The sequence below is a fragment of the Podarcis bocagei genome, assembly GCF_964188305.1.
Source record: "Podarcis bocagei genome assembly, chromosome: 2".
Taxonomy (NCBI): domain Eukaryota; kingdom Metazoa; phylum Chordata; class Lepidosauria; order Squamata; family Lacertidae; genus Podarcis; species Podarcis bocagei.
In genome coordinates this window covers 7,991,072-8,017,276 of record NC_138126.1, presented here as the reverse complement: position 1 = coordinate 8,017,276, position 26,205 = coordinate 7,991,072, and the positions used below count along the sequence as shown (strand labels likewise).

At 44.6% G+C, this 26,205-nt stretch overlaps 2 protein-coding genes across 5 annotated transcripts; both read right to left on the bottom strand.

The window, feature by feature from the left end:
* Positions 1 to 10: 10 nt before the first annotated feature.
* LOC308580476 (uncharacterized protein) lies at positions 11 to 9,098 on the bottom strand. 3 transcript variants are annotated; one of them, XM_081182171.1, is made up of 7 exons: positions 8,886 to 9,098; positions 6,677 to 6,799; positions 4,761 to 5,243; positions 4,242 to 4,317; positions 3,819 to 3,901; positions 3,313 to 3,439; positions 11 to 1,550 (listed from the first exon to the last, which is right to left on the bottom strand). In XM_081182171.1, the coding sequence occupies exons 1-7, from the start codon at positions 9,081 to 9,083 to the stop codon at positions 403 to 405; spliced, it is 2,238 nt and encodes a 745-aa protein (XP_081038297.1). In that variant the 5' UTR covers positions 9,084 to 9,098; the 3' UTR covers positions 11 to 402. The 3 variants fall into 3 exon arrangements, with proteins under 3 accessions (XP_081038297.1, XP_081038298.1, XP_081038299.1); XM_081182172.1 differs by having other exon boundaries at positions 6,677 to 6,735; positions 8,886 to 9,060; XM_081182173.1 differs by lacking the exon at positions 6,677 to 6,799.
* Positions 9,099 to 14,132: 5,034 nt separating this feature from the next.
* Positions 14,133 to 26,177, bottom strand: LOC308580723 (uncharacterized protein). Of its 2 annotated transcripts, none has more exons than XM_081182804.1 (6): positions 26,056 to 26,177; positions 18,614 to 19,099; positions 18,344 to 18,425; positions 17,902 to 17,984; positions 15,753 to 15,879; positions 14,133 to 15,187 (listed from the first exon to the last, which is right to left on the bottom strand). In XM_081182804.1, the coding sequence occupies exons 2-6, from the start codon at positions 19,007 to 19,009 to the stop codon at positions 14,253 to 14,255; spliced, it is 1,623 nt and encodes a 540-aa protein (XP_081038930.1). In that variant the 5' UTR covers positions 19,010 to 19,099; positions 26,056 to 26,177; the 3' UTR covers positions 14,133 to 14,252. The 2 variants fall into 2 exon arrangements, with proteins under 2 accessions (XP_081038930.1, XP_081038929.1); XM_081182803.1 differs by lacking the exon at positions 26,056 to 26,177 and adding an exon at positions 23,202 to 23,306.
* Between the last annotated feature and the right edge of the window lie 28 nt (positions 26,178 to 26,205).

The window sequence follows — 26,205 nt, the reverse complement described above, 5'->3', positions numbered from 1 at the left end:
ACCCCTCCAGTATTCTGTGTTGTTTTTATTTCATTTAATAAAACAATCTTTTTTTTTCATTTCTCTGATGTGTGCAACATCTTTATGGGACATAAGATTAAGGACAGAAACAGGTATTCATAATGGATGTATGTTTAACTCCAGTAAAAACGCTCATAGATCTATAAAGTTGGAAGGGACCATGAGCGTCATCTATCCAACGCCATGCAATGCAGGAATCTTTCGCCCAACATGGAGCACTAACACACAACTCTGAGATTAACAGTCTCGTGCTCTACCGACTGAGCTATCCCAGGTCTTAAAAATCCTGAATATCTTACATGAATGCTGGACAAACTTGTGGGTTCAGACACCTTGTGGCACAGCCTTTTCAGGTCCAGTGACTGCCAGCTGTCACTGTTTTTATAATATCATTCCATCATGAATTCTTTGATGGGAAATGAAAGTTTCTTTCCAGCGGAAGCTCTGTCCACATTCCAAGCACTGATACGGCTTCTCGCCTGAATGAATTCTTTGATGGGAAGTGAGACGGTGGTTCCGACTGAAGCTCTTCCCGCACTCCAAGCACTGATATGGTTTCTCCCCGTTATGAAGTCTTTGATGGGAAGTGAGATTCTGCTTTAAGCTGAAGCTCTTCCCACACTCCAAGCACTGATACGGTTTCTCCCCCGTATGAATTATCTGATGGGAAGTGAGATTATCCTTCCGACTGAAGCGCTTTCCACATTCCAAGCACTGATATGGTCTTTCCCCTGTATGAATTCTTTGATGATTATATAAGTTTGCCCTTAAATTAAAGCTCTTTCCACATTCTAAACATTGATATGGTTTCTCACCTGTATGAATTCTTCGGTGGGAAGTGAGATGAGCGATCTGACTGAAGCTCTTCCCACATTCCAGGCACTGATACGGTTTCTCCCCTGTATGAATTCTTTGATGGGCAGTGAGACTTGCCTTTTGGCTGAAGCTCTTCCCACAGTCCAAGCAATGATATGGGTTCTCCAAGGTGTGAACTCTTTGATGTGAAGTGAGATGGGAGCTTTGACTGAAACACTTCCCACATTCCATGCACTGATATGGTTTCTTCCCCGTATGAATTCTTCGGTGGGAAGTGAGATGAGCGATCTGACTAAAGTGCTTCCCACATTCCAGGCACTGATATGGTTTCTCCCCGGTATGAATTCTTCGATGGGCAGTGAGGCTTGACTTCTGGCTGAAGCTCTTTCCACAGTCCAAGCACTGATACGGTTTATTTTCTGTATGAACTCTTTGGTGGGAAGTGAGATGGGTGATTTGGCGAAAGCTCTTTCCACATTCCAAGCATTTATATGGTTTCTCGCCTGTGTGAATTCTTTTGTGCTTAGTGAGACTTGACTTCCTGCTAAACTTCTTCCCACATGCTAAGCACTGATATGGTTTCTCCTCGCTGTCAGTTTCTTGTTGAGAGCTCTGATTGAATATCTCTTCCGTCTCCAAATATATATTCACTTCCCCTACTCCGTGACTATTGTTGTGGACTCTCTTATTCTTGGTTTCCAATTTTTCACCTTCTGCAAGGAGAACAGAAAGTGATTAGAATCACTGGATGAAGTTGGGCTCCAGATTATTGAGCCATGTCAAAAAACAGTTGTGATAATGAAAGAACTGAACGGACCTAGATGCGATGCAGAGCTTTCTACAGAATTAACTGCCCCTTAACTGGCATTAAGGGAACAGGTGCCATGCTACAGACCACTGGTTCTCAAACATCTTCTCTGGGCCACATTTCAGAATAAAAATTTGCTCATGCCAAACCAAATTTTTTATTGAAATACATTGGAAAAACAAAAGAAATACCCCCTATCAGTGCTTGATTTATAAAACAGAACACAACTACTTTATAATATGATCACGGGACATCCCAAAAGTATAAAACAATGCGGTTGCATAAGAACAGGCATCATTTACCAAATTTAATTATAAGCTAGCCTCTTGCGTAGGTACCTTAAGTATGTATGCAAATTCAATAAGAGCTGTGAGCTTGCTTTTATATTAGGTCTACTTTGAGGCAAGCAAAGACTTGTATCCTCATCAACACAAAGAAGCCTTTCTCTTTTCTGATCTTTCATATCTATCAGAAAATATATTTTGGTAAGATATCTTTCCAGATACCATACTTTACTATATGCTACACTGAAATGTTTAATTTTTTTCTTCGATTGTCTTTTAATCTTCCCACTACACTTGCCATCCTCTCCTGCAACACAAGGCTGGCGTGCCAAACCCTTTGAGAACCACTGCTATAGACAGCTGAAATTCAGCCATGGGTTACAGGGAACCAGGCAGAGGGCCTTCTTGGTAGAGGCACGTGCCATGGGGAGATAAACAATTATATGCCCTTCCGTAGGGAAGCTGCGGGTGTGTGTGTGAGTATTATATGATAAGTATGTAATATTTGTTTACAATGTTTTTGGATTGTTTTCAAAAAAAAAATTCTTTCTTTTTTCTTGTTTTGTTTCTTCTGTATTCTTTAAACAAAAATAAATAAACATGCAATCAATGATATGACCTTCCGTAGACACCTGAAAGCAGCCCTGAATCAGGATATTTTCAATATCTGATGTATCGTGTGATCTACCCACGGTCATTGCCAGGAATTGTTGAGCTTTTTTTAGGAGATCGATAAGGACCACCCAGGCGATCACTTTACTAAATACCAAGATCGACCCTGAACAACTGCAATTGACCTGTGGTACATGTCTGCTTTATATTATGTTGGAAGCTGCCCAGGGTAGCTGGGGAAACTAGTCAGATGGGTGGGGTACAAGTAATAAATTATCATCATCATCATCATCATCATCATATTCAGAAACAAAACGGTTGATCATTTTCCATTCCAGGTTAACTGCGGGGGCATTAGAATAAAGGTAATGGACCCCCGTACGATTAAGTCCAGTCAAAGGCAACTATGGGGTTGTGGCGCTCATCTCCACTTGCAGGCTGAGGGAGTTGGCGTTTGTCCGCAGTGATGGAAACCAGAGCACACAGAAATGCTGCTTACCTTCCCACAGCAGCGGTACCTATTTATCTACTTGCACTGGCATGCTTTCAAACTGTTAGGTTGGCAGGAGCTGGGACAGAGCAACAGGAGCTCACCCCGTTGCAGGGATTCGAACTGTCAACCTTCTGATCAGCAAGCCCAAGAGGCTCAGTGGTTTAGAACACAGCGCCACCCGCGCTGTAGGGGGCGTGGTTGAATTCCATCACAATACCATTGGTTCATCACACACCTGATTTTCAAAACAGTTCTTGTGACCCAACAGAAAGACTTACCGAGAGAGACCATGATGCCACAGGTCTCTTCCATGACTTCCGTATGCAGAGCTCTCTGGTCAGGATTCAGCAGCGACCACTCCTCATCCGTGAAATGCACAGCCACATCCTCAAAGGTTGCTGGACTCTAAAAGAAAAAGGAAACGTTTCCACCTCAGAGAAAGCGTATGGATTACCTGCTGCTCATTACTGTTGTTCATTGTCTATTAATTGCTGTGTTTTTTAATGCCATTATCGTGCTGAGCATCTTAATTATGGGTGTTTTAAGGGAAACACTTCATTGAGTGTTTTAACGATGGCTGTTTCGAGCTTATTCTTTCTGTAAACACTTTTCCTACGTTGTCAGCTGTTTAGAAGCCTATGTTAGCATTAAGCGTTGTTTAAATTCATAAGCAATACTACAGCTACTAAGAAAAAACAATTAATTCAGGTCTAGGGAGGTGAGGACGGGACAGAGGCACCCTGGTTTTCCCCAACTCTCCCCCGTACTGATTTGCTCCCCATACCTGATCCCGTGCCACAGAAGCTGCTTCCCTTCCATTGTGAAGAAGAGATGGCTGAGGAGGTCTTGCCGGCATCATCCTGTCAACTGTGAGAGACAAAGTTAGTGGGAAGCCAGTATCACTTGATGGTCTCTGAGATTAACGAATGCATGCCTAAGTACACACAGGCCTTGGAAAAAGTTTTATTTTTTAGTGTTTACAAAGAAATGTGTTTATACGTGTTAGTATTTCAGTTGTGTGAAAACACATTTCTACTTCTTTGGGCTTTTGTTCTCAACTCAAAAAGTGTATTGGAAATAAATGCATGTTTAAGCAGTGGAAAAAGCTAGAGAGGTGTCTTTTGTTCCAAATATTAAAGCAGCTCCTAGGTTTATTTTGCACTCAACAGAGGGAGACCGAACTGATATACATCCCATTCATCCTTACCAAGTGGACTCCGTTTGGTACCAAATGGAACCATCTTAGGAAAAACCGTGCTCCTTTCTGCAAACTGATTCCGTCTCTGAAACAGTAATGAAGAATCAAAACAAGGATGGGGAGAAGGAATGACAGGAGCAAAATCCTAATGCAGAGGTCAGCAAACTTTTTCAGCAGGGGGCTGTTCCACTGTCCCTCAGATCTTGGGGGGGGGGCAGACTTTATTTTTTTTGGGGGGGGATGAACAAATTCCTATGCCTCACAAATAACCCAGGGGTGCATTTTAAATAAAAGGACACATTCTACTCATGTAAAAGCACACTGATTCCCGAACCGTCTGTGGGCTGGATTTAGAAGGTGATTGGGCCGGATCCGGCCCCTGGGCCTTAGGTGCCTACCCATGTCCTAATGGGATCTGGCCATCTTTCCTTGGATGCTTTACTGAAAAAGTTGGGCAAATAGCAGAGTTTTAAGATACCCTCCCTCATGTTCTGAACCCCCTGGGGACTATCTAGATGGAACACTCACCTGTGCCTCCTCCTGCTTCTTGTCTGCCTGGCTCAGGAGGAAACCTTCAGCCAGGGCCACAGCCTGGGAACAAGTGTCTGCTCCACAGCCTCTCACCCAGCTCTCCATCTCCGGTGGAAGGACAGCCAGGAACTGCTCCAGAATCACCAGGTCTAGGATCTCCTTCTTTGTGTGTCGATCTGGCTTCAGCCACTGACAGCAAAGATGGTGGAGTTGGCTACAAACCTCTCGGGGTCCCTTGGCCTCCTGGTAGCAGAACTGCCTGAACTGCTGGCTCTGCACATTTGAGCCAAGAGCGATTTTCTCACTCGGGACTTTCTGCACTGACTTTTCCCAGAATCTCCCACGGCTCTCAGTCTTGATGGCATCGTAGCCTCTTCCTGCTTCAGGGCCAGCCGAGTCTTCCTTTTTCTTCTGCGCTCCAAGGAAGCCTCCTGGAAGTCGAAAGGAACTCCTTCGCTCTTCTGCCATTTTCTGCCTGTCCTAATTAACCAAGACATTTTTTTGTTATGGGATTGCTATGCTATAAGGAGAGGAAAAATACTTCCTGTTGAAGTATCTTTAGAAACCTGGGATGTATTATAGTGATGCAATAGCCCTTCTGGAAGAAAAAATTTCAAGTAAAATACTCAGCCCACCTTCTAAGTAGGCAGTTCTCAAAGTGCGGGTAATAGTAATAATAATTTGTTATTTGTACCCCGCCCATCTGGCTGGCTTTCCCAGCCACTCTGGACGGCTTCCAACAAAGATTAAAAATACATTAAAATGTCACACATTAAAAACTTCCCTGAACAGGGCTGCCTTCAGATGTCTTCTAAATGTCAGGTAGTTGTTTATCTCTTTGACATCTGATGGGAAGGCGTTCCACAGGGTGGGTGCCACTACCGAGAAGGCCCTCTGTCTAGTTCCCTGTAGCTTAGCTTCTCGCAGTGAGGGAACCACCAGAAGGGCCTCAGAGCTGGACCTCAGTGTCCTGGCAGAACGATGGAGGTGGAGACACTCCTTCAAGCATACTGGGCTGAGGCTGTTTAGGGCTTTAAAGGTCAACACCAACACTTTGAATTGTGCTCGGAAACATACTGGGAGCCAATGTAGGTCTTTCAAGACTGGTGTTATATGGTCTCGGCGTCCGCTCCCAGTCACCAGTCTAGCCGCCACATTCTGGATTAGTTGTAGTTTCGGGGTCACCTTCAAAGGTAGCCCCATATAGAGCACATTGCAGAGGCAGCTTCAGTTTGAGACACCAGAGGAGCTGGTCTGGTTTCTCACTACCTTACCATGTTTTGTTTTGAAAAAATTGAAGTTGGAGCTGTGATTGACAGGTTAGTTGTTTGTATGCCAGGCAAGTGTTAGGCATCCCTGGGGACCTAAAAAGCTGCCATTTTGTCCTCTGATTTAATGCACATTTCATCCTAGCAACCAGAATGCAGCTTTCCTGTACATCTCTATGGAGTGTTTGTGGGTGGGTGCTAAAGAATCTCTCCCCCTCCAAAAAAAAATGGCAAATGCAAAAAACAAAACAAAAACAAGCTACAAAGAGGCTGTCCGGATGTTCATTAAGAATTCAGTGTATAGTTAACTTACAGCAGAATGTGTTGTGGGCATCAAGGAGTTAACACTCAGTGCTAAGTGGAAATGCTGACTCAGCATCATGTGACACGGGGCATTGCCTAATTGGTCTATAGCCACCTAGTATAAAAAAGTACGGCTGACAGCCCCTCTCTGGCATCTTACCTATATGTAGTCCCACCTGTCTATGCTGATTTCTGGATGTAAGAAGACTGCTTTATAACGATACAAAACTGCAACTGGAATAAAGCCTCACTGAAAATACAGCTTGATTCTTGAGTGCTTCATGTGGGGCTTTCGTACATTGCAACAGAATGGCATGCATGTCTACTCAGAATGCGTCTTACATGAGAGTTAAAGTGGGCACAGGATTGCGGTAACCAGATCACATTAAGATTGGTCGGAGCTGCACAAATTTGTGAGTGGCAGTTAGAAAAACAAGGCTCTATGCTGTTCAAAGATGCATCACTCTGCTTAAAGGAAGCAAAAGCCCTTCTGCAGCCATTTTACTGTCTTTTCTCCAGTTTCACACCCACCATATGAGGTAGGTTTATCTTGTCTCGTGACTGGAGCAAGGCAGTCCATGAGCAAACAGAATAAGGCGAGTTAAAAATGTGAAACTGCCCAGACTTGTGGGGATTTTTTGATGCCGTTTCTCAAGGCTGGCAAAACAGGTTGTGTCTTTCCTTCGGCTGCAAAAGGAGAACAAGAAGAGCGGGACAAAGCCATCCAAAGACAGAGGAAGGCGGGGAGAAACTTGATTTGTGTGGGTGGTTCCCCCCCCCTTCTGCCTTTCATTCTGGAGCAATGGTTTCGGGGAGCAGGATTGAAACAGCTCAGGGCAATGTGAGGAGGGAACAGTATGTGCAGCCTGAGATAAGGCTTAACCCTGAAAGATTGTCTTTTGGGTCCCTTCCAACTCTACAAGTCCGTGATTCTATGACCTCCTTTGATGGCCAGAAGCACTGCGTCAATTTGCGCATCTGGCAACCTAGTAACTTAATGCCCACATCTATCTATCTATCTATCTATCTATCTATCTATCTATCCATCATTCTAGCTACATTTATCTATAAACAGGCCTGGCTTTGCAGAGACAGGGCGGGAGGGACAGAACTTCCACCCCCTATGACCTCCTTTGATGGGCAGAAGCACTGCGTCAATTTGTGCATCTGGCAACCTAGAAACTCTATCTATCTATCCATCTACCTACATTTATCTAGAAACAGGCCTGGCTTTGCAGAGACAGGGAGGGATGGACAGAACTTCCACCCCCAATGACCTCCTTTGATGGGCAGAAGCACTGCGTCAATTTTCGCATCTGGCAACCTAGAAACTATCTTTCTATCTATCTATCTATCTATCTATCTATCCATCCATCTACCTACCTTTATCTATAAACAGGCCTGGCTTTGCAGAGACAGGGAGGGAGGGACAGAACTTCCACCCCCTATGACCTCCTTTGATGGGCAGAAGCACTGCGTCAATTTTCGCATCTGGCAACCTAGAAACTATCTTTCTATCTTTCTATCTATCTATCTAGCCATCTACCTACCTTTATCTATAAACAGGCCTGGCTTTGCAGAGACAGGGAGGGAGGGACAGAACTTCCACCCCCTATGACCTCCTTTGATGGGCAGAAGCACTGTGCCAATTTGTGCATCTGGCAACCTAGAAACTCTATCTATCTATCTATGTATCCATCTATCCATCTACCTACCTTTATCTATAAACAGGCCTGGCTTTGCAGAGACAGGGAGGGAGGGACAGAACTTCCACCCCCTATGACCTCCTTTGATGGGCAGAAGCACTGCGTCAATTTTCGCATCTGGCAACCTAGTAACGTAGTGCCATCATCTACCTACCTACCTACCTACCTTTATCTATAAACAGGCCTGGCTTTGCAGAGACAGGGAGGGAGGGACAGAACTTCCACCCCCTATGACCTCCTTTGATGGGCAGAAGCACTGCGTCAATTTTCGCATCTGGCAACCTAGAAACTATCTTTCTATCTATCTATCTATCTATCCATCTACCTACCTTTATCTATAAACAGGCCTGGCTTTGCAGAGACAGGGAGGGAGGGACAGAACTTCCACCCCCTATGACCTCCTTTGATGGGCAGAAGCACTGTGCCAATTTGTGCATCTGGCAACCTAGAAACTCTATCTATCTATCTATGTATCCATCTATCCATCTACCTACCTTTATCTATAAACAGGCCTGGCTTTGCAGAGACAGGGAGGGAGGGACAGAACTTCCACCCCCTATGACCTCCTTTGATGGGCAGAAGCACTGCGTCAATTTTCGCATCTGGCAACCTAGTAACGTAATGCCATCATCTACCTACCTACCTACCTACCTACCTACCTACCTACCTACCTTTATCTATAAACAGGCCTGGCTTTGCAGAGACAGGGAGGAAGGGACAGAACTTCCACCACCTGATCCGGGGACTCGGGGTGTGTCCCCCTGACCCCCTCAGCACCCAAAAACACCCCCACCCCCCCGAGGACCCCACTTCCCAAAAACGCGCGTCACAGAGAGGGGGCTCACCGGGTGCCGAAAGGGCGAGTGAGGGTGGGGCGTCCAGGAGAGACAAAGGCCACGTTCTCCAGCCCGAGAGGGAAGCCAGGAAGGAAGAGGCTTCGGAGGCCGGATGTTTTGCCAGCGCGCTTCCGCCCTGCCACTTCCTGTCCCCTCTAGGAAGCCACATCGCTGGTCACAGGGCGCCTGGTGGTCCCCGGGTTCCATTCTTTGGAGCCCCCGCTTAATCAGATCCAAGCAGCAGATCCAACTGTAGCACCACCTCCCCCTTCTTGCAACGCCCAGCGCATTTCAGCCCCTGGGAATTATAGTTTGCGAAGGGTGCTGGGAACTGTAGTTCACAAGACGTAACCGGATGTACGTCTGAAAAAATAATATATACTATTCATTGTACAGTGGTACCTCGGGTTACATACGCTTCAGGTTACAGTCTCTGCTAACCCAGAAATATTACCTCGGGTTGAGAACTTTGCTTCAGGATGAGAACAGAAATCGTGCGGCGGCAGCAGAAGGCCCCATTAGCTAAAGTGGTGCTTCAGGTTAAGAACAGTTTCAGGTTAAGAACGGACCTCTGGAATGAATTAAGTACTTAACCCAAGGTACCACTGTATTGAATTGTAGATTTCAACAGAAGTAGCTCATAAAGTTCAACGAAACAAGTAGAAGACCCAGTGGTTCATTCTCTAATTAGTTTATGCATAAGGTCCATATATGTGAAAGTGTCTATTCTACCTGTTGGTTCATAGAGTCCAAGAATCCACACGAAAGGTTGTTGCAGTTGCACAGAATCCTTTCACAGAGTCTCAGACAAGGATTTCTGGAATATTAGCCTTGTTTCGCCATCCTAGGCTTCACCAGTAGTACAAACTCATATATGATATCACAGTAGTAGATAGGTAGCCGTGTTGGTCTGCCATAGTCAAAATAAAATTCCTTCCAGTAGCACCTTAAAGACCAACTAAGTTAGTTCTTGGTATGAGCTTTCGTGTGCATGCACACTTCTTCAGATACACTGAAACAGAAGTTGCCAGATCCTTCTATATAGTGAGAAGGTGGGGAGGGGTGTTACTCAGAAGGGTGGTGGGAATGGGTCTGCCTATCTCCCATTCCCACCACCCTTCTGAGTAACACCCCTCCCCACCTTCTCACTATATAGAAGGATCTGGCAACTTCTGTTTCAGTGTATCTGAAGAAGTGTGCATGCACACGAAAGCTCATACCAAGAACTAACTTAGTTGGTCTTTAAGGTGCTACTGGAAGGAATTTTTTTTATTATGATATCACAGGACAGTGGATCTTATAGCATAGTAGTTTGTACTACTGATGAAGCCTAGAATGGCGAAACAAGGCTAATATTCCTCTGTGAAAGGAATAAACTTATTAAAGAATAAACTGATCCACTGGGTCTTCTACTTGTTTTGTTGAACTTTATGAGCTACTGCTGTTGAAATCTATAATTCAGTACAATGAATAATGGCAAAGGGACCCCTGACCATTAGGTCCAGTTGTGGCTGACTCGGGTTGTGGCACTCATCTCACTTTATTGGCCGAGGGAGCCAGCATACAGCTTCCAGGTCATGTGGCCAGCATGACTAAGCAGCTTCTGGCGAACCTGAGCAGCACCGAAACGCTGTTTACCTTCCCGCCGGAGTGGTACCTATTTATCTACTTGCACTTTGACGTGCTTTTGAGCTGCTAGATTGGCAGGAGCAGGGACCGAGCAACGGGAGCTCACCCTGTCACGGGGATTCGAACCACTGACCTTCTGATCAGCAAGCCCTAGCCTCTGTGGTTTAACCCACAGTGCCACCTGCGTCCCTAATTAGAAGGCTCCTAATTGGAAGAAGACAACACCAGCCACGTTACCACACCTTTTGAATTATTGCTTCATGAAGATCTAGGATATGTTATTTTTATTTCATGTGATGGTTTTGAGGAATATGCTCACCATCAGCAATGGGACAAGTTAAACCTGACATTCTGGTGCGGGGATATCCATTATCGACAACTGCATTGTGTATGCACGAATAGACTCTGTCAGGAACATAATTATCACCATTATGTAAAGGTATGAAATACCTTCTGGTATTTCATTCCCTCATCTCACCATTTACAACCCCTCAGAGCATGGGGATACACATAACTGAGGATAGCATTTCATGCATCTGATGAAGGGGGTTGTAGCCCACAAGAGTTTCTGCTTGAATCAATTTCTTACTGTTTTAAGTTGTCACAGGCCTGCTTTTAGTCTCATGGATTTCAGTGGGGCTAAAGCATGTATAAACAATATCATTCAAATCCATGGTAACAGTGGGCAGTAAACCTCTGCAACTAGGTTACCATCAGCCCAACACTCCCAACGAACACTAGGTATTAAGCAAAACAGAAATAATTACAGAAAATGAGGGCAAGTTAAGTTTTTGGATAAGGGGCCGTCACTTGGTCAATCTCTGTACAGTGGTGCCTCGCAAGACGAAAAGAATCCGTTCTGTGATTCTCTTTGTCTAGCGGTTTTTTCGTCTTGCGAAGCAAGCCCATTGACGGATTAGCGGATTAGCGCTATTAGCAGCTTTTAGAGGCTTTTAGCGGCTTATCTGCTGATCGGATCAGCTGATAAGCGGCTTAGCGCTATTAGCGGCTTTTAGCGGCTTATCTGCTGATCGGATCAGCTGATAAGCGGCTTAGCGGCTTAGAAAAAGGGGGGGGGAAGGGAAAAAAAACCAGCAGGAACTCGCAAGACATTGTCGTCTTGCGAAGCAAGCCCATAGGAGATTCGTTTTGCGAAGCACCTCCAAAACGGAAAACTCTTTCGTCTAGCGAGTTTTCCGTCTTGCGGGGCACCACTGTACAGTGGTACCTTGGTTCTCGAATACCTTGGTACTCAAATAACTTGGAACCCAAACACTGCCAACCCAGAAGTGAGTGTTCCGGTTTGCAAACTTTTTTTGGAACTCGAATGTGCTCCATTTTGAGTGCCACACTTCTGTTTGGAATGTTACCCTGACAATTTGAGTGGAACGCTTCTGATTTGAGTGCAACACTTCCAATTTGAGTGTCACACGCTGAGGTCTGTCTGTTCTTGCTTTCTATTTTGCATTTTTGTTTTTGCGGCTCTGTTTTGTGTGTGACTGTGTGGAACCCAGTTCAGCTGCTGATTGATTGTGTGACTGCAGTACATTGTTTATTGCTTTCATTTTATGGATCAGTGGTCTTGTTAGTAAAATTCATGTTAAATTGCTGTTTTAGGGGTTGTTTTTAACAGTCTGGAATGGATTAATCCATTTTGCATTACTTTCTATGGGAAAGAGCCCCTTGGTTTTGGAACGCTTTGGTTTTGGAACGGACTTCCAGAACGGATTAAGTGTGAGAACCAAGGTACCACTGTACTGCTAATTGCTATCAAGTCTTGCTTCATTTCATCTTGGGAGACAGGAAGTCTGGTCTTTAAATTAATCTCAAAAACTATAGTAAGGGCCAAAGCGAGAGGGCGATTCCAGCATGCTTCAATGTTTCTGCCAACTCCCAAATCCAGCTGTGATCCAAATAACAGGTTGCATTGAGCTGCTATGCTTACAGCAGGCAACAGGCATACAGAACCAAAGAAAGCAGTATTATTATTTTTTTACACTTTGGCTGCGAAAGAAGTCCCTATTGCAAGTGTTCAGAAAAACAAAACAAAACAGGTTTCTAAGCCTTTCCCCTATACACACATTGGAGTGGGTGGGTTTTATTTATTTATATGTAACAAAACTTTATATGCCACCGGATGGTAACAAAACCTCTTAGGCGGTTTACCAGAAGTGTCAAAGCTATCAATTAAAAAACGTTGAAAACATTAAAATGTTTAAATTAAACAGCAAAGTTAAAACCGTAAAAATGTTAACATGAAGAATATAAGATTGAAACACATCAACATCCATGCACCTGGAAAGGTTTGCCTGAACAAACATACGTTAAGCTGGCGCCGAAAAGAGTACAGCAAAACTGCCTGCCTGACATCAATAGGCAGAGAGGAATTTCAGTGAAGAATTGATCCTATCACAAGAACTCCAACTCGCTCTGCGAACAGGGATCATCAGGAATCTCTGGAGACCTTATTCTCTCCTCATGATCCTTGGGAGCCGGGGGAGGGGTGACGCATGAGGGCATCACACCCCAGTATACCGTAACACTATTTACAACATCAACGTATTTTATAGTCAAAATAAAAAAATTCCTTCCAGTAGCACCTTAAAGACCAACTAAGTTAGTTCTTGGTATGAGCTTTCGTGTGCATGCACACTATGTATTTTATAGTACATTTTATGTTACATTTGCATTCAATAATAGCTGAGGGGAAAGGTCCAAAAGGTGACAGATTGGTAGGCAGGTTACACATCTTGAGGAAGAAGAACAAGCCTTCTTGGTCATGTGAGACTCGACAATCTGTGGGGTGCAAGGCCTCAAGTGAAGAGGGTCACAAGGCCTTGACTGGAGACGTGGTCATTCAGCATGTTTTCAAAAAAACATGCCGACTGTTATAACTGACTGAATCTCAGTTAACACCAGGGAGGAAGTAGAACAGTATCAGCTGCCCAAGGAAAATATGCAAGACGCTGACAAAGATGCCCCACTGGTGAAGATCTGGTGCTCTGTCCATGTGGCATGGAATAAGGTGTAAGATGCTGGCACTGGGTTGAGCCATGTTATTCAGAATCTTGGTTCAATCTAAGCCTTCTTCCATGTATCATAACAGGTGCAGATGATAACTGTAGTTGCTTGCTGTTGCACCCAACCACCTCTGAGGTATGATGAATAGAGGACTCTTTCTTCCTAATGGGAGTCCTTTCCCTTCTCACAGAGGAAAACCTGAAACTTGTGGCTTTTCTGGCAGATGTCCTGTGTGTTCAGCAGACATGAGGAGGAGCCACAATCTTTTGCCACCACCATCCTAGACATGCTGAGGATGATGGTGGCGATCAGGAGCATCACAAATTCGCAACTTGGAGGCTTTTGAAGTACATGAATTGCTGGGCCAAAGAAAACCCCTGCGTTGATGGCTACCTCATCAGTGTTGCTGAATCTCTCTTTATCCTCTCTCCAGACATCCTTTATCCTCACATCTCCATGGTGTGAAGAAGGTATTCAATCCCTTGGCCAATGACTTGTACCTCACAGAGCTGTTGTTAGCCACTCTGAGTCCGGCTTCGGCTGGGGAGGGAGGGATATAAATAAATAAATAAATAAATAAATAAATAATAATAATAATAATAATAAATAATTTGAAATGAAGTAATACTGGGCACTGAAAATGCAGTTCATGGTTTTGAGAAACAGCAGCAACTTTTTCGCTCCATTGGCAAATGATGAGATCCTATTGCAATCCTCACCCGTGTACTAAATAAAGTCTCCTAAAAATAAATTTGTATACAGCCATTGATATGGTTTCTCCCCACTGTGAGTTCTTTGATGGGAAGTGAGATTGGAGCTCTGGCTGAAGCTTTTTCCGCATTCCACGCACTGATACGGCTTCTCGCCAGTATGGATTCTTTGGTGGGAAGTGAGACTTTCCTTCCGACTGAAACTTTTTCCACACTCTTGACATTGAAATGGTTTCTCCCCACGGTGAATACTTTGATGACTATGGAAGTTTGTGCTTGTATTAAAGCATTTCCCACATTCCAAGCATTGATATGGCTTCTCCCCACTATGAATTCTCTGATGTCGACGGAAGTTTGTGCTTGTATTGAAGCTCTTCCCACATTCCAAGCACTGATATGGTTTCTCCCCTGTATGAATTCTTTGGTGGGAAGTGAGACTTTCCTTCCAAGTGAAGCTCTTTCCACATTCTAAGCACTGATACGGTTTCTTCCCACTATGAACTCTTTGATGGGAAGTGAGACTTCTCTTGGAATTGAAGCTATTTCCACATTCCAGGCATTTAAATGGTTCCTCCCCTCTGTGAATCCTTTCATGTAAAGTGAGATTCGAGTTTCGAGTGAAGCTCTTTCCACATTCCAAGCAGTAATATGGCTTCTCCTTGGTGTGGATTCTTTGATGGGACGTGAGGTGCGAGTTCCGACTGAAGCTCTTTCCGCATTCCAAGCACTGATAGGGTTTCTCTCCAGTATGGATTCTTTGATGGGAAGTGAGATTTGAGCTCTGACTGAAGCTCTTTCCACATTCTGAGCATTGATATAATTTCTTCCCAGTGGGATTTCTTTGATGGGAAGTGGAATGGAACCTCTGACTGAAGCCATCTCTACACTCCAAACGTTCATAAGGGATTTTGTTGTTGTCTCCCTTGTTCTTAATTTCCGATTTATCACCACCTGTAAATAAAGAGAGAAAAGGATCAGAGCATCAGGAAGAAATAGGCCCCCAAATTATTGAACAATGCTAATTAACATTTGTGATAGAAGAAGAACAGAAGGGAGTTCGATGTGAGGTCTTACTACAGGGTTCACTGCCTTTGTTGAATCACAACATATTTATGGGAACCTGAGATTCAAGAAACCTAGGATGGATATTGTTTGGCCCAGTCATGGTATCCACTCCATCTCCAATGTCAGTAGTCTCTTTGGCCAACCAGAAACTGACAGAAGCAAAAATAAAAAACAACAAACCTGACAGAATCTACTTCCAGCTCCCCTAACAACTCTGAAGCTTACATTTAAAAAGGCCTGGGCAGTTCAGACCAGCCTGATCATTGTTCAAAATGGCAAAACTGGAGAAAGATTAATCACAGTCAAAACAACAGATACTGTCCATTTAAGGTTATCTGTTGGGGTGTAAGAACCCGAGATGTGCAGTTGAGCTACATCAAAATATTGGAGGATCATCACAGATTGGTACTGAATTTCAAAAAAGAGATTATCATCCAACAGGGAGCCTTACTCAGAAAAGCCATGATCCCACAGTTTTCCTCCATGACTTCGTTATGCAGAGCTCTCTGGTCAGCATCCAGCAACGCCCACTCCTCATCTGTGAAATAAACTGCTACCTCTTCAAAGCAAACTGGACCCTAAAGAAAAAGAAAAATGTTCTTCTCTTAGACAGCATAAATATTATTTACACATTTCTCTGTTGTTTTCCGCCTGTTAATTGTTTGTTGTTGACAGAATATGCGCAGCTTGCAGACTTAGCATACAGAATAAGACAAGAAGAACATATGTTTGGAGAAGATTGGAAAACGTTTATTGAATATATGGGAAATAATTGTTTACAGCTGAAAACGCTGGCAGCATTAAGATAAATTCAACAGTGTAAATAAGCTTTGATGGATGCAATAATGGAATACCGAATGGCATGGTTTTTGTAAAATATGCAGGGATTTATGATACGTGATATGAACCATGGAAAGACTACAAGGGAAGTCATTGATATCTTAAAGGTAAAGGGCCACAGACAGTTAAGTCCAGTCACGAACGACTCTGTGGCTCATCTTGCTTTACTGGCCAAGGGAGCTGACGTTTGTCCACAGATAATTTTGCAGGTCATGTGGCCAGCATGACTAAGCTGCTTCTGGTGAAACCAGAGCAGTGCACAGAAATGCCATCTACCTTCCTGCCGAAGCGGTACCTATTTATCTACTTGCTCTTTGATGTGCTTAAGGATGTAAAAATGAGTATTTAAAATTGCAAAACAGAAATTTTTATTAAAACAACAAATTATATACAGTGGTACCCCGCAAGACGAACGCCTCGCGAGACGAAAAACTTGCAAAACGAAAGGTTTTTTCGTTTTCGAGTTGCCTCGCAAGACGAATTTCCCTATGGGCTTGCTTCGCAAAACGAAGCTTGCCCCGGGGACAGCGGGTCTTCTCTTTTGAAGCAAGGGGCGGCGGGGAGAAGCGATCTTCTCCCCGCAGCCCCAGGTCCGGGGCAGCGGGAAGCGCTTCCCGCTGCCCCCGGACCTCTTTTGAAGCAAGGGGCTGCGGGGAGATCGCTTCTCCCCACCGCCCCTTGCTTCAAAAGAGGTCCGGGGACAGCGGGAAGCGCTTCGCGCTGCCCCCGGACCTCTTTTGAAGCAAGGGGCTGCAGGGAGAAGCGATCTCCCCGCAGCCCCTTGCTTCAAAATGCCGCCCGCCAGCATTTTAAGATTGCCCGGACAGCGGAGAAGTCCTCCGCTGTCCCGGGGTTTTTTAAAATGCTGGGGGTGGGAAGAAAAGCCCTTGTCCCCCCCCCCCAGCCTTCAGAAGAGGTCCGGGGACAGACTGTCCCCGGACCTGGTCTGAAGGCGGTTTCCATAGGAACGCATTAATTGATTTTCAATGCATTCCTATGGGAAACCGTGCATCGCAAGACGAAAAACTCGCAAGACGAAGAGACTTGCGGAACGAATTAATTTCGTCTTGCGAGGCACCACTGTATATATATATATATAGTTTGTTGTTTTAATGGAATTGTTTTGATATAGTTTGTTGTTTTAATGGAATTGTTTTGCTGCACATTTTAATTATGCGTGCTTATTTTAATGTTTTAATGAGATTTTTTTGTTGTGCATTTTAATGGTGGGCATTAATCATTGTATAAATGGGTGGAACTCAACAGTCTGCTCTCCAAATCATTCTGTCTGCGTGGGCATTCAAGTTTGCAAGATGGAAGGATCCCCTCTCCACTCTCTCCAAGTGCTGTTTTTTTTTTTGGGGGGGGATGCCCGAAAGCCAACTTCAAGGGGCATAAGGGGGGGGGGCGCGGAAGGAAATGGCGAAAGTCCTATGGTGCAACTGATGGGGTGGTTAGGTGATTCCTGGCCACTGTTTGCTGTGGTTTGCAAACTACTTAGAAGCCTATTTTAGTATTAAACGATGAATATATAAATAAAACTCCAAGTCCCGATAAATGATACTAATGATATTCAGAAGGCTAGTTAAGGTGAGGCGGCTTTTATTCTCAGCACATAAACCTTATTGAATAGCTTTTCCAGCTTTTGTTAAGGGCAGCTTTGACAGAACCAAAGAGGAGGAGAGAAATTCGTTCGAGCCCAGAGGCACCCAACTGCCTCTCTCTTCAGCCTCTTTCCCCACAATGCTCCTTTCTCTTACCTGACCTGGTTCCACAGCCGCTGCTTCCCCTCGGCCACCATGAAATGATGGATGAGGAGGTCTTGCTGGCATCATTCTGTCACCTGCGAGAGACAAAGGTAATTTGGGAAGCCATTCTCTCAGAGGTTAAGCAGAGCATCTCTAACTACAGGTGGGCCTTCAAAACGGTCTCACCAGCTGACTGCATGTGCATGTTTACACCCATTTTATACTTTAGTTGTGTAAAAATACATCTCTCCTCCCTTGGGCTTTTGGACCCAAGTGTAAAAGACCATAGCTGTCAACGTTTACCTTTTTTTTTTTTAAGGGAAATTCCCTTATTCCGAATAGGATTCCTCGCAAGAGAAGGGAAAAGTTGACAGCTATGAAAAGGACTCACAGATTAGTTTCAAAAACAACAGGATGTGACCAAACGGAGAGAGAAAAAAGGATTCATCCTTACCCAGTGGCCTTTCTCTGGTTTCCAACTGAGTCTTTTTCACCTCAGAGGAGCCAGTGCCCATTTCTGCAAATAGATCCTTTTTCTGTAAGAGCAACAAAGATTCAAAACAGAGAATGGGGAGAAGAATTAGAAAAACAACGGCACAGGTAAAAACTTTAAGGGTATTGGGATGCTTTTCGAAAAAGGGATGGGGAATATGTAAAGAATTTTGGGAGACTCTCCCTCATGTTCTGAGCCCCTTGGGATTATCCAGAGGAAAGTCCCTCTCACCTGCTGCTCATCCTGACTCAGGAGGAAACCTTCGGCCAGGGCCACCGCCTGGGAACTGGTCTCCGCTCCACATTCCCTCACCCAGCTCTCCATCTCCGGGGGGAGGACAGCCAGGAATTGCTCCAGGATCACTAAATCCAGGATCTGAGCCTTGGTGTGTCTCTCCGGCTTCAGCCACTGGCGGTAAAGGTGGTAGAGTCGGCTGCAAACGTCTCGGGGTCCCTCGGCCTCCTGGTAGCAGAACTGCCTGAACTGCTGGCTCTGGGCATTTGAGCTGGGGGTGTCCTCCTCACCTAGGATCTTCTGCACAGAGTTTTCCCAGAATCCCCCACTGCTCCCAGTTTGGATGGCATTGCCCCTTCCTGCTTCAGGGCCAGCTGAGTCTTGTTCATCCATCTGGGCTCTCAGGAAGCCTCCAAAGGATCTGAAGGAATCCCTTTGTCTTATGCCAAGTTCTGTCTGTCCTAATTTGAGGTGCTACCAAACCTACAGAGCAAATACACAATTCTGTTGTAAAACTTAAAACACTGTCAGGAGAAGCAAAATGTTCCCTGAGCAAGCATAGATGCACCTTGCTAGGAACCAGGGCTAGACTGTACCAGCCCAGACTCTGTGATTGTCAGTTGTTTTAAACTGGAAGCTGTCCAGTGTGGCTGGGGCAACGCAGTCAGATGGATGCCATAATAATAATAATGACGACAATGACAACAACACAACAACAACAAACAACAACAGGTCAGGTCCGCAATCTTTCCATATGAACCTATCTTCTGAGGCCCTCCTTTGTGTGCCCCCTCCTCAAGAGGTTCAGAGGGTGGCAACGTGAGAACAGGGCCTTCTTTGCAGTGGCTCCCAGTCTGTGGAATGCTCTCCCCAGGGAAGTTCGCCTGGCGCCTTCGTTATACACCTTTCGGCACCAGGCAAAAGCGTTCCTTTTCAACCAGGCCTTTGGTAGGCACTATTTACACACTATGCCCTTTTAAAATGTTTTGTTTTGGGGGTGGCTATTGGGTTGTTGTTTTTGTTTTTATTTGGTATTTTGTGGTGTTATATCTTGATTTTATTTTGTGAACCGCCCTGAGACCCCCGGGTATAGGGCGGTATATAAATTCAATAAATAGTAGTAGTAGTAATAATAATAATAATTAGTAGTTGTAGTAGTAGTAGTAGTAGTAGTAGTAGTAGCGTTTTCATGTTGTAACTTGCCCATGGAAATTAGGGTGATGGGTGGTTTAATAATAATAATAATGACGCTGATGTTACATCATTTAACCCCCAGCCATATATGCTTGAGGGAACTCCTGGAGCTAACATTGCCACCTGAAGCTCAGGTGTCCTATTAAAGGCGCTCACTTAGGTCCCAAATACAGTGGTGCCTCGCAAGACGAAAAGAATCCGTTCTGTGATTCTCTTCGTCTAGCGGTTTTTTTTGTCTTGCGAAGCAAGCCCATTGAAGGATTAGTGGATTAGCGCTATTAGCGGCTTTTAGCGGCTTATCTGCTGATCGGATCAGCTGATAAGCGGCTTAGCGCTATTAGCGGCTTTTAGCTGCTTTTAGCGGCTTATCTGCTGATCGGATCAGCTGATAAGCGGCTTAGCGGCTTAGAAAAAGGGGGGGGAAGGGAAAAAAAACCAGCAGGAACTCGCAAGACATTGTCGTCTTGCGAAGCAAGCCCATAGGAGATTCGTTTTGCGAAGCACCTCCAAAACGGAAAACTCTTTCGTCTAGCGAGTTTTCCGTCTTGCGAGGCATTCATCTTGCGGGGCACCACTGTATCTGAAGACCCACGTCCTTCCCACAGACCATCTTGGGTGTTCAGGTTGGCAGAGGGGCCCCTCTTTGTAGCTTCACCACCCTCAAGAGTTTGAGGTGGTTGTGGTACAAGAGAGGGCATCCTTGCGGCGGTTCCTAGGTTAGGGAGTTCCTTCCCCAGAGGGACACGCCTGGCGCTTTCTCCTCTGACACCTGATCCATGTGTTTTCTGGACCCACCCTGTTCCCGTGATTCTAATTTGTTCCAACTCTTTTAAATATACTGAATTCTAAACCTGTCCTGGGTAATAAATGTCGTAATAATAGCAACAGCAATAATCATGGGCGTAGTCAGGATTTAAATGTTGGAGGGGGCAGGACACCCACCTGCCATCATTCTCTTTCTGGATCTGCCTATCAGATTTGGAATGAAATGTCTTGACAAAAGTTGTTTTAAATTACTTTCTGTTGACCCCAAGTGTTCAGAAAAATCGGTCAAAAGCTTTCTACTTTTAGTTAAGTGTTTTTATTTATTTACTTGATAGGGAGGGGCAGCTGCCCCCCCAGGCCTACACCCATGGCAATAATAACAACCTCAACAACAATAACAATAACATAAAGCCACAAATGTGGGGGAAAATGCCTCAATAATACACACATAGAGCCTCAAGAAAGTGGGGTGTGGGAGCCTGTTGGAATTTGCTGGCTTCCCCCCACCCTTTGAGGTTTTCCATAACTAACCACACACACTTTACAGCACGAGAGGAAGAAAACAAACCTTAAGAAAATAAATATACAGGCCTCATCTGCACTATATATTTTAAAGAGTCATGGCATCCTCCAAAGGATCCTGGGCACCATATTTTAAGGATGCTGTGGGTTGCTAGGAGACACCCACCCAGACCCACACATGCATCCCAGTTACACGGCTGCCATCCCTAGAGTGCAGATAGGTAGCCGTGTTGGTCTGCCATAGTCAAAATAAAAAAATTCCTTCCAGTAGCACCTTAAAGACCAACTAAGTTAGTTCTTGGTATGAGCTTTCGTGTGTATGCACACGAAACCTGAAGAAGTGTGCATGCACACGAAAGCTCATACCAAGAACTAACTTAGTTGGTCTTTAAGGTGCTACTGGAAGGATTTTTTTTATTTTATCCCTAGAGTGGTTTAACAATCAACCCTTCTTGCCAGGGAACCCTGGGAATTGGTGGGGTTAAAATAAAATAAAATAGGAATAAAGGTAAAGGGACTCCTGACCATTATGTCCAGTCGTGACTGACTCAGAGGTTGCGGCGCTCATCTCGCTTTATTGGCCGAGGGAGCCGGCGTACAGCTTCCAGGTCATGTGGCCAGCATGACTAAGCCGCTTCTGGCGAACCAGAGCAGCGCACGGAAACGCCGTTTACCTTCCCGCTGGAGCGGTACCTATTTATCTACTTGCACTTTGACGTGCTTTCAAACTGCTAGGTTGGCAGAAGCTGGGACCGAGCAACGGGAGCGACTCCTTCGGGTAGTGATAAAGCGGGATATCAAATCCAAACTCTTCTTCTTCTTCTTCTTCTTCACCCCATTGCGGGGATTCGAACTGCCAACCTTCTGATCGGCAAGCCCCAGGCTCTGTGGTTTAACCCACAGTGCTACCCACGTCCCACTAAATAGGGCACCCCTATTTTCACAGGAGAAATGTTGGAGGGCATTATTATTTCCTCCACCCAGCAACTGCCGGTCAGAAGCACGGTTGCTGCCCATCTCCTGCAGCCGCGAGTTCCACAGTTCTGACTACGCACCGCAGCAGGGGGAAAGCGCTTTCTTTCCTCAATTTCCCAACGGCCATTATTTCTTTTCATCTCTATAGGTCAGGTATTCATTTTTAATTTTTTTAAAAAAACGTGTATTGTAATATAATGAATTGAAAAAGGTACTTAAATGTACTTTTCCCAAGAAACCAGAAGCCTTCCTCTTGGGCATTGTCGGCCAATTGGTGCCAAAGAAAGACAGGACTTTTTTATGTATGCTACTACAGCGGCAAGAATTCTCATCGCAAAGTATTGGAAGACACAGGATCTACCCACTCTGGAAGAATGGCAGATGAAGGTGATAGACTATATGGGACTGGCTGAAATGACTGGCAGAATCCGAGACCAGGGGAAAGAGACGGCGGAAGAAGAATGGAAGAAATTCAAAATTTATCTTAAGAAATATTGTAAAATTAATGAGTGCTAAAATGTTGAGGTTATAGAAAAAGGGGATTACAGCTGTAAAAGATTAAGTAAAAGAAAAGTACAAGGGAAAATTAGATAAAATTAAGGGGGAGGATTTACTGAAACAAATTTGGAAATTGGGATGCAGAAAGGGGAGGTACGGGGAAGTTGGTGAAGTAAGGTTTAAGAAAAAAGGATTTGAAATTATACATGTTTGTTTATGTGTTTGTTTGTTTGTATTGTGTATTGTTTGTGTTTATATAAATTGTGAAAAACCAATAAAAATTTTATTTAAAAAAACAAAAACGTGTATTCTATGCCCAAACGTTTCCGCCCGGCTACGACCTCTGCTACCGATGCGACTTATTCCCAAATGTGGCTTGTTTGCATTCCGTTCCCCCTCCCCAAAGTGGCAAAGGGAGACTAGAGCTGCAGACCTATTGCAAACTCGCCCCCTCCCTGCCTTTGCAGAGAGGGAGGGGGGACTTCTGCTCCCTGATTTGGGGGTGGTGGCCGGGTGGCTGCCCCCCCCAGCATTAGCTGAACACCCCCCCCCCATGCATGCTCCCCCTGCAGCCCTGGGACACCCCCTTTCTCCCCAATGCATGCTATGGAAGAAAGCCGAGAAGACTCACCAGATCCCTACGGCACTTCAGACACAAAAGCCACCGCCAGCTCCCTTTGCATTCAGAGGGAGGTGCATTTGCTCTGGAGGACTTCGCCCCCCACTTTCTTTCCCCGTCCTCTCTAGGAATCCAGCTCACTTGTTTTTAACCCCTGGCAAGCCGAGCGCACCAAGCTGGCGCCTCTCTCCCTCTCTGCGCCAAGAGCCAAGGAGAAGAGTTTGGACTTGATATCCCGCTTTATCACTACCCTAAAGAGTCTCGAAGCGGCTAGCAATCTCTGCAGATGCCTTTATTTTGGGGGGGACCCCCTTGACTGGGTTTCTGAGCATAGCTGTCAACGTTTCCCTTTTTTTTAAAAAAGGGAAATTCCCTTATTCCGAATAGGATTCCACGCAAGAAAAGGGAAAAGTTGACAGCTATGGTTCTGAGCTGTCCCCTCCCTTGGCCAGATACAGCTTACAGTGAAGTAGGCTCTGCAAGGACTTAGGAAGCCCCATTGTAGAATTATAGACTTGTAGAGCTGAAAGGGAACCCCAAGGGTCATCCAGACCGACCCCATGCAAAGCAGGTGTAATAAACAAAAATCTGCCCTTATTCCCTTATAATAATAATAATAATAATAATAATAATAATAATAATAATAATAATATAATATTATAATATAATAATAATAATAATAATAATAATAATAATAATAATAATAATAATATCTTTATTGTCATTGCCCCCTTCGGGGACAATGAAATTACTTGACTGCTCCATAAAAACACTAATTAAACAATACAGTATAATACAGCAAGGGAGATTAGATGACTTTCAAAGTCCGGGCTTCCCATTTAGGGCCGAGATCGCTCTGGAGAAGAAGCTGTTCTTAAGACGGCTCGTTCTTGTCTTCATCGTCCTGTATCTCCGTCCCGATGGCAGGAGCTCGAAAAGACAGTGACCAGGATGCAATGGATCTTTTACTATGTCCAGTGCCTTCCTATGGGATCTTGTGGCATAAATCTGCTCTAAGGTGGAGAGTGGGCAGCCAACAATGCTCTCTGCTGCCTTAACAACTCTGCACAACCCCATCCTGTCCTGGGTAGTACAGCTTCCGTACCACACACATAAGCCATAAGTGAGCACGCTTATAGAGCCCTTATAGAGTCTTTTATAGGTTCTCCATCGGTAGGAGAAGGAGGAGGCCAACCAGAGAATATTTAGAAAAAAAGCAGCTCGTAAGCCTGATCTTTATTGAACTGTTGCAACAGGGTGCTCCCCTCACACACAGGAGAGCGGAGGAAGACCCAGAACCAAGGTGTGCCTGCCCTTTTATAGACATTTTTAATTCCCTGCCCTGGAGCTCCAGACCACGGGGTGTAACCCAAGACCACCCCCCACAAACATCATACCTACATCACAGAAAAGTTGATCTACAGCAGAAATTTGAATGTTGTTGTTTTTTCCTGTTTGCCAGGTTATCTGATAATGCCTTATCTGATTGCCTTTCCTGGTAGTCTGGCCATTTCTTTGAGACGGTGATTTCCCAATTCCTGAGACAATGGGAAGGTTCCCTCACCCCCTCCCTCCTTGCAGAGAAAACATCTGGTCAGTTTGGGAGTCAAAATGGTTTCAGGGAGGTCTTCCTGTGCTGCTCCAGACATGTGGTCCACATCTCTATGTACGTGCTTGGTCGGTACATTTATGAACATTTATTATATATATAATGAAGGAATAAGACCTTAAATTTTGTATTTCACAGGACTCTCAACTCAAAGCATCCATGACAGAGGACCAACTTAGCTCTGCTTAAAAATCTCCAAGGAAGGAGAGTCTGCCACTTCCCAATGAAGCCCATTCCACTGTCAAACAGCTCTTACACAGTCCTGATGTTTAGTCAGAATCTGCCTTTTTTGGGTCATTTGGGTCTATTATTTTGAGTCCAGACCTCTGGACCACAGAAAACTAGCCGTGTGACAGCCCGTTAGCTATTAGAAGATGGCTCTCATATCTCCCATTCAGCCAGATCTCAGCTGAATGGTGAGCAAGGCCCCTGCTTTTTCTGCGACTGACACCTGTCCCATTAAATGTTTTTAATTGCGTTTTAGTTCCTTCTCTTGCTCCTCATATTCTATTGCATTGCAGTTCAACTTCTGTAGGAATGTGGTTAAGATGCAATATGTAAGATATAAAAGAAACCATAGAAATACAATGAAAAGACCCGTCGTGAATGCTTTAGTTGAGAGTCCTGCGTCGCAGGGGTCCCCTAGGATTGGACTTCTAAAGCCTCTGGAACTCTGGCTAAATTGACAGACAAACTGCGAGACAAGGACAACTGTGACTTTAAAGAAGAATGGGAACTTTCCACAAAGTATTTAAAAATACAACAAAATGAATTGGACTCCTTGGCAGGTTTTGGATAAACACGCAAATTTATTGATTGATAACATGGTAGATAGATAATATAAGGACTGATATAACTTTATAATATGCAGAGAATAACATGTGCTGAGAAATCAGAGAGAGGAGCTGAAGGAAGTCTGGGGGGGAGGGGGGTTTGATGGGGAGTGGGGGAAAAGGGGGGAAATGATGAATATGATATGTTTTGATATATTGTTATGTTGAAATTGTTTTTTATATGTGTGTGTGTGTGCGCGCACACACACACACACACACACACACACATATATATATATATATATATATATATGCAGGTTTTGGTGTCTTCGGGTATCTTCCCGTGTAAGATACCCGAAGACACCAAAACCTGCATTCCTGTACCCGTGAAAATCTACGAAAGCAAATATATATATATATATATATATATATATATATATATATATATATATATATATATATATATAGAGCCTCTGGAACTCACCGCCAGATGATTCCTCCTCCTCCTCCCAGGCACAGATGAAGCAACAAGCCTGGCCGGGGTCACCCCCAGAATTTGGTGGTGGCCAGGAAACGGATTGCACAAATCACCCTTTTCCTCCACCTTCTTCTCACCCCTTTTCCTTGCTCAGTA

What these genes read in the sequence shown, in the direction of transcription:
- LOC308580476 (XM_081182171.1), bottom strand. Translation starts at nt 9,083, where the DNA reads ATGGAACCCGGGGACCACCAGGCGCCCTGTGACCAGCGATGTGGCTTC. An exon ending in GTGCCCACTTTAACTCTCAT is followed by an intron (nt 5,244 to 6,676) that starts GTAAGACGCATT and finishes TTGGTTAATTAG; the next exon opens with GACAGGCAGAAAATGGCAGA. An exon ending in TGGCATCATGGTCTCTCTCG is followed by an intron (nt 1,551 to 3,312) that starts GTAAGTCTTTCT and finishes TTCTCCTTGCAG; the next exon opens with AAGGTGAAAAATTGGAAACC.
- LOC308580723 (XM_081182804.1), bottom strand. Translation starts at nt 19,009, where the DNA reads ATGGATGAACAAGACTCAGCTGGCCCTGAAGCAGGAAGGGGCAATGCC. An exon ending in AACCAGAGAAAGGCCACTGG is followed by an intron (nt 17,985 to 18,343) that starts GTAAGGATGAAT and finishes TGTCTCTCGCAG; the next exon opens with GTGACAGAATGATGCCAGCA. An exon ending in TGGGATCATGGCTTTTCTGA is followed by an intron (nt 15,188 to 15,752) that starts GTAAGGCTCCCT and finishes CTTTATTTACAG; the next exon opens with GTGGTGATAAATCGGAAATT.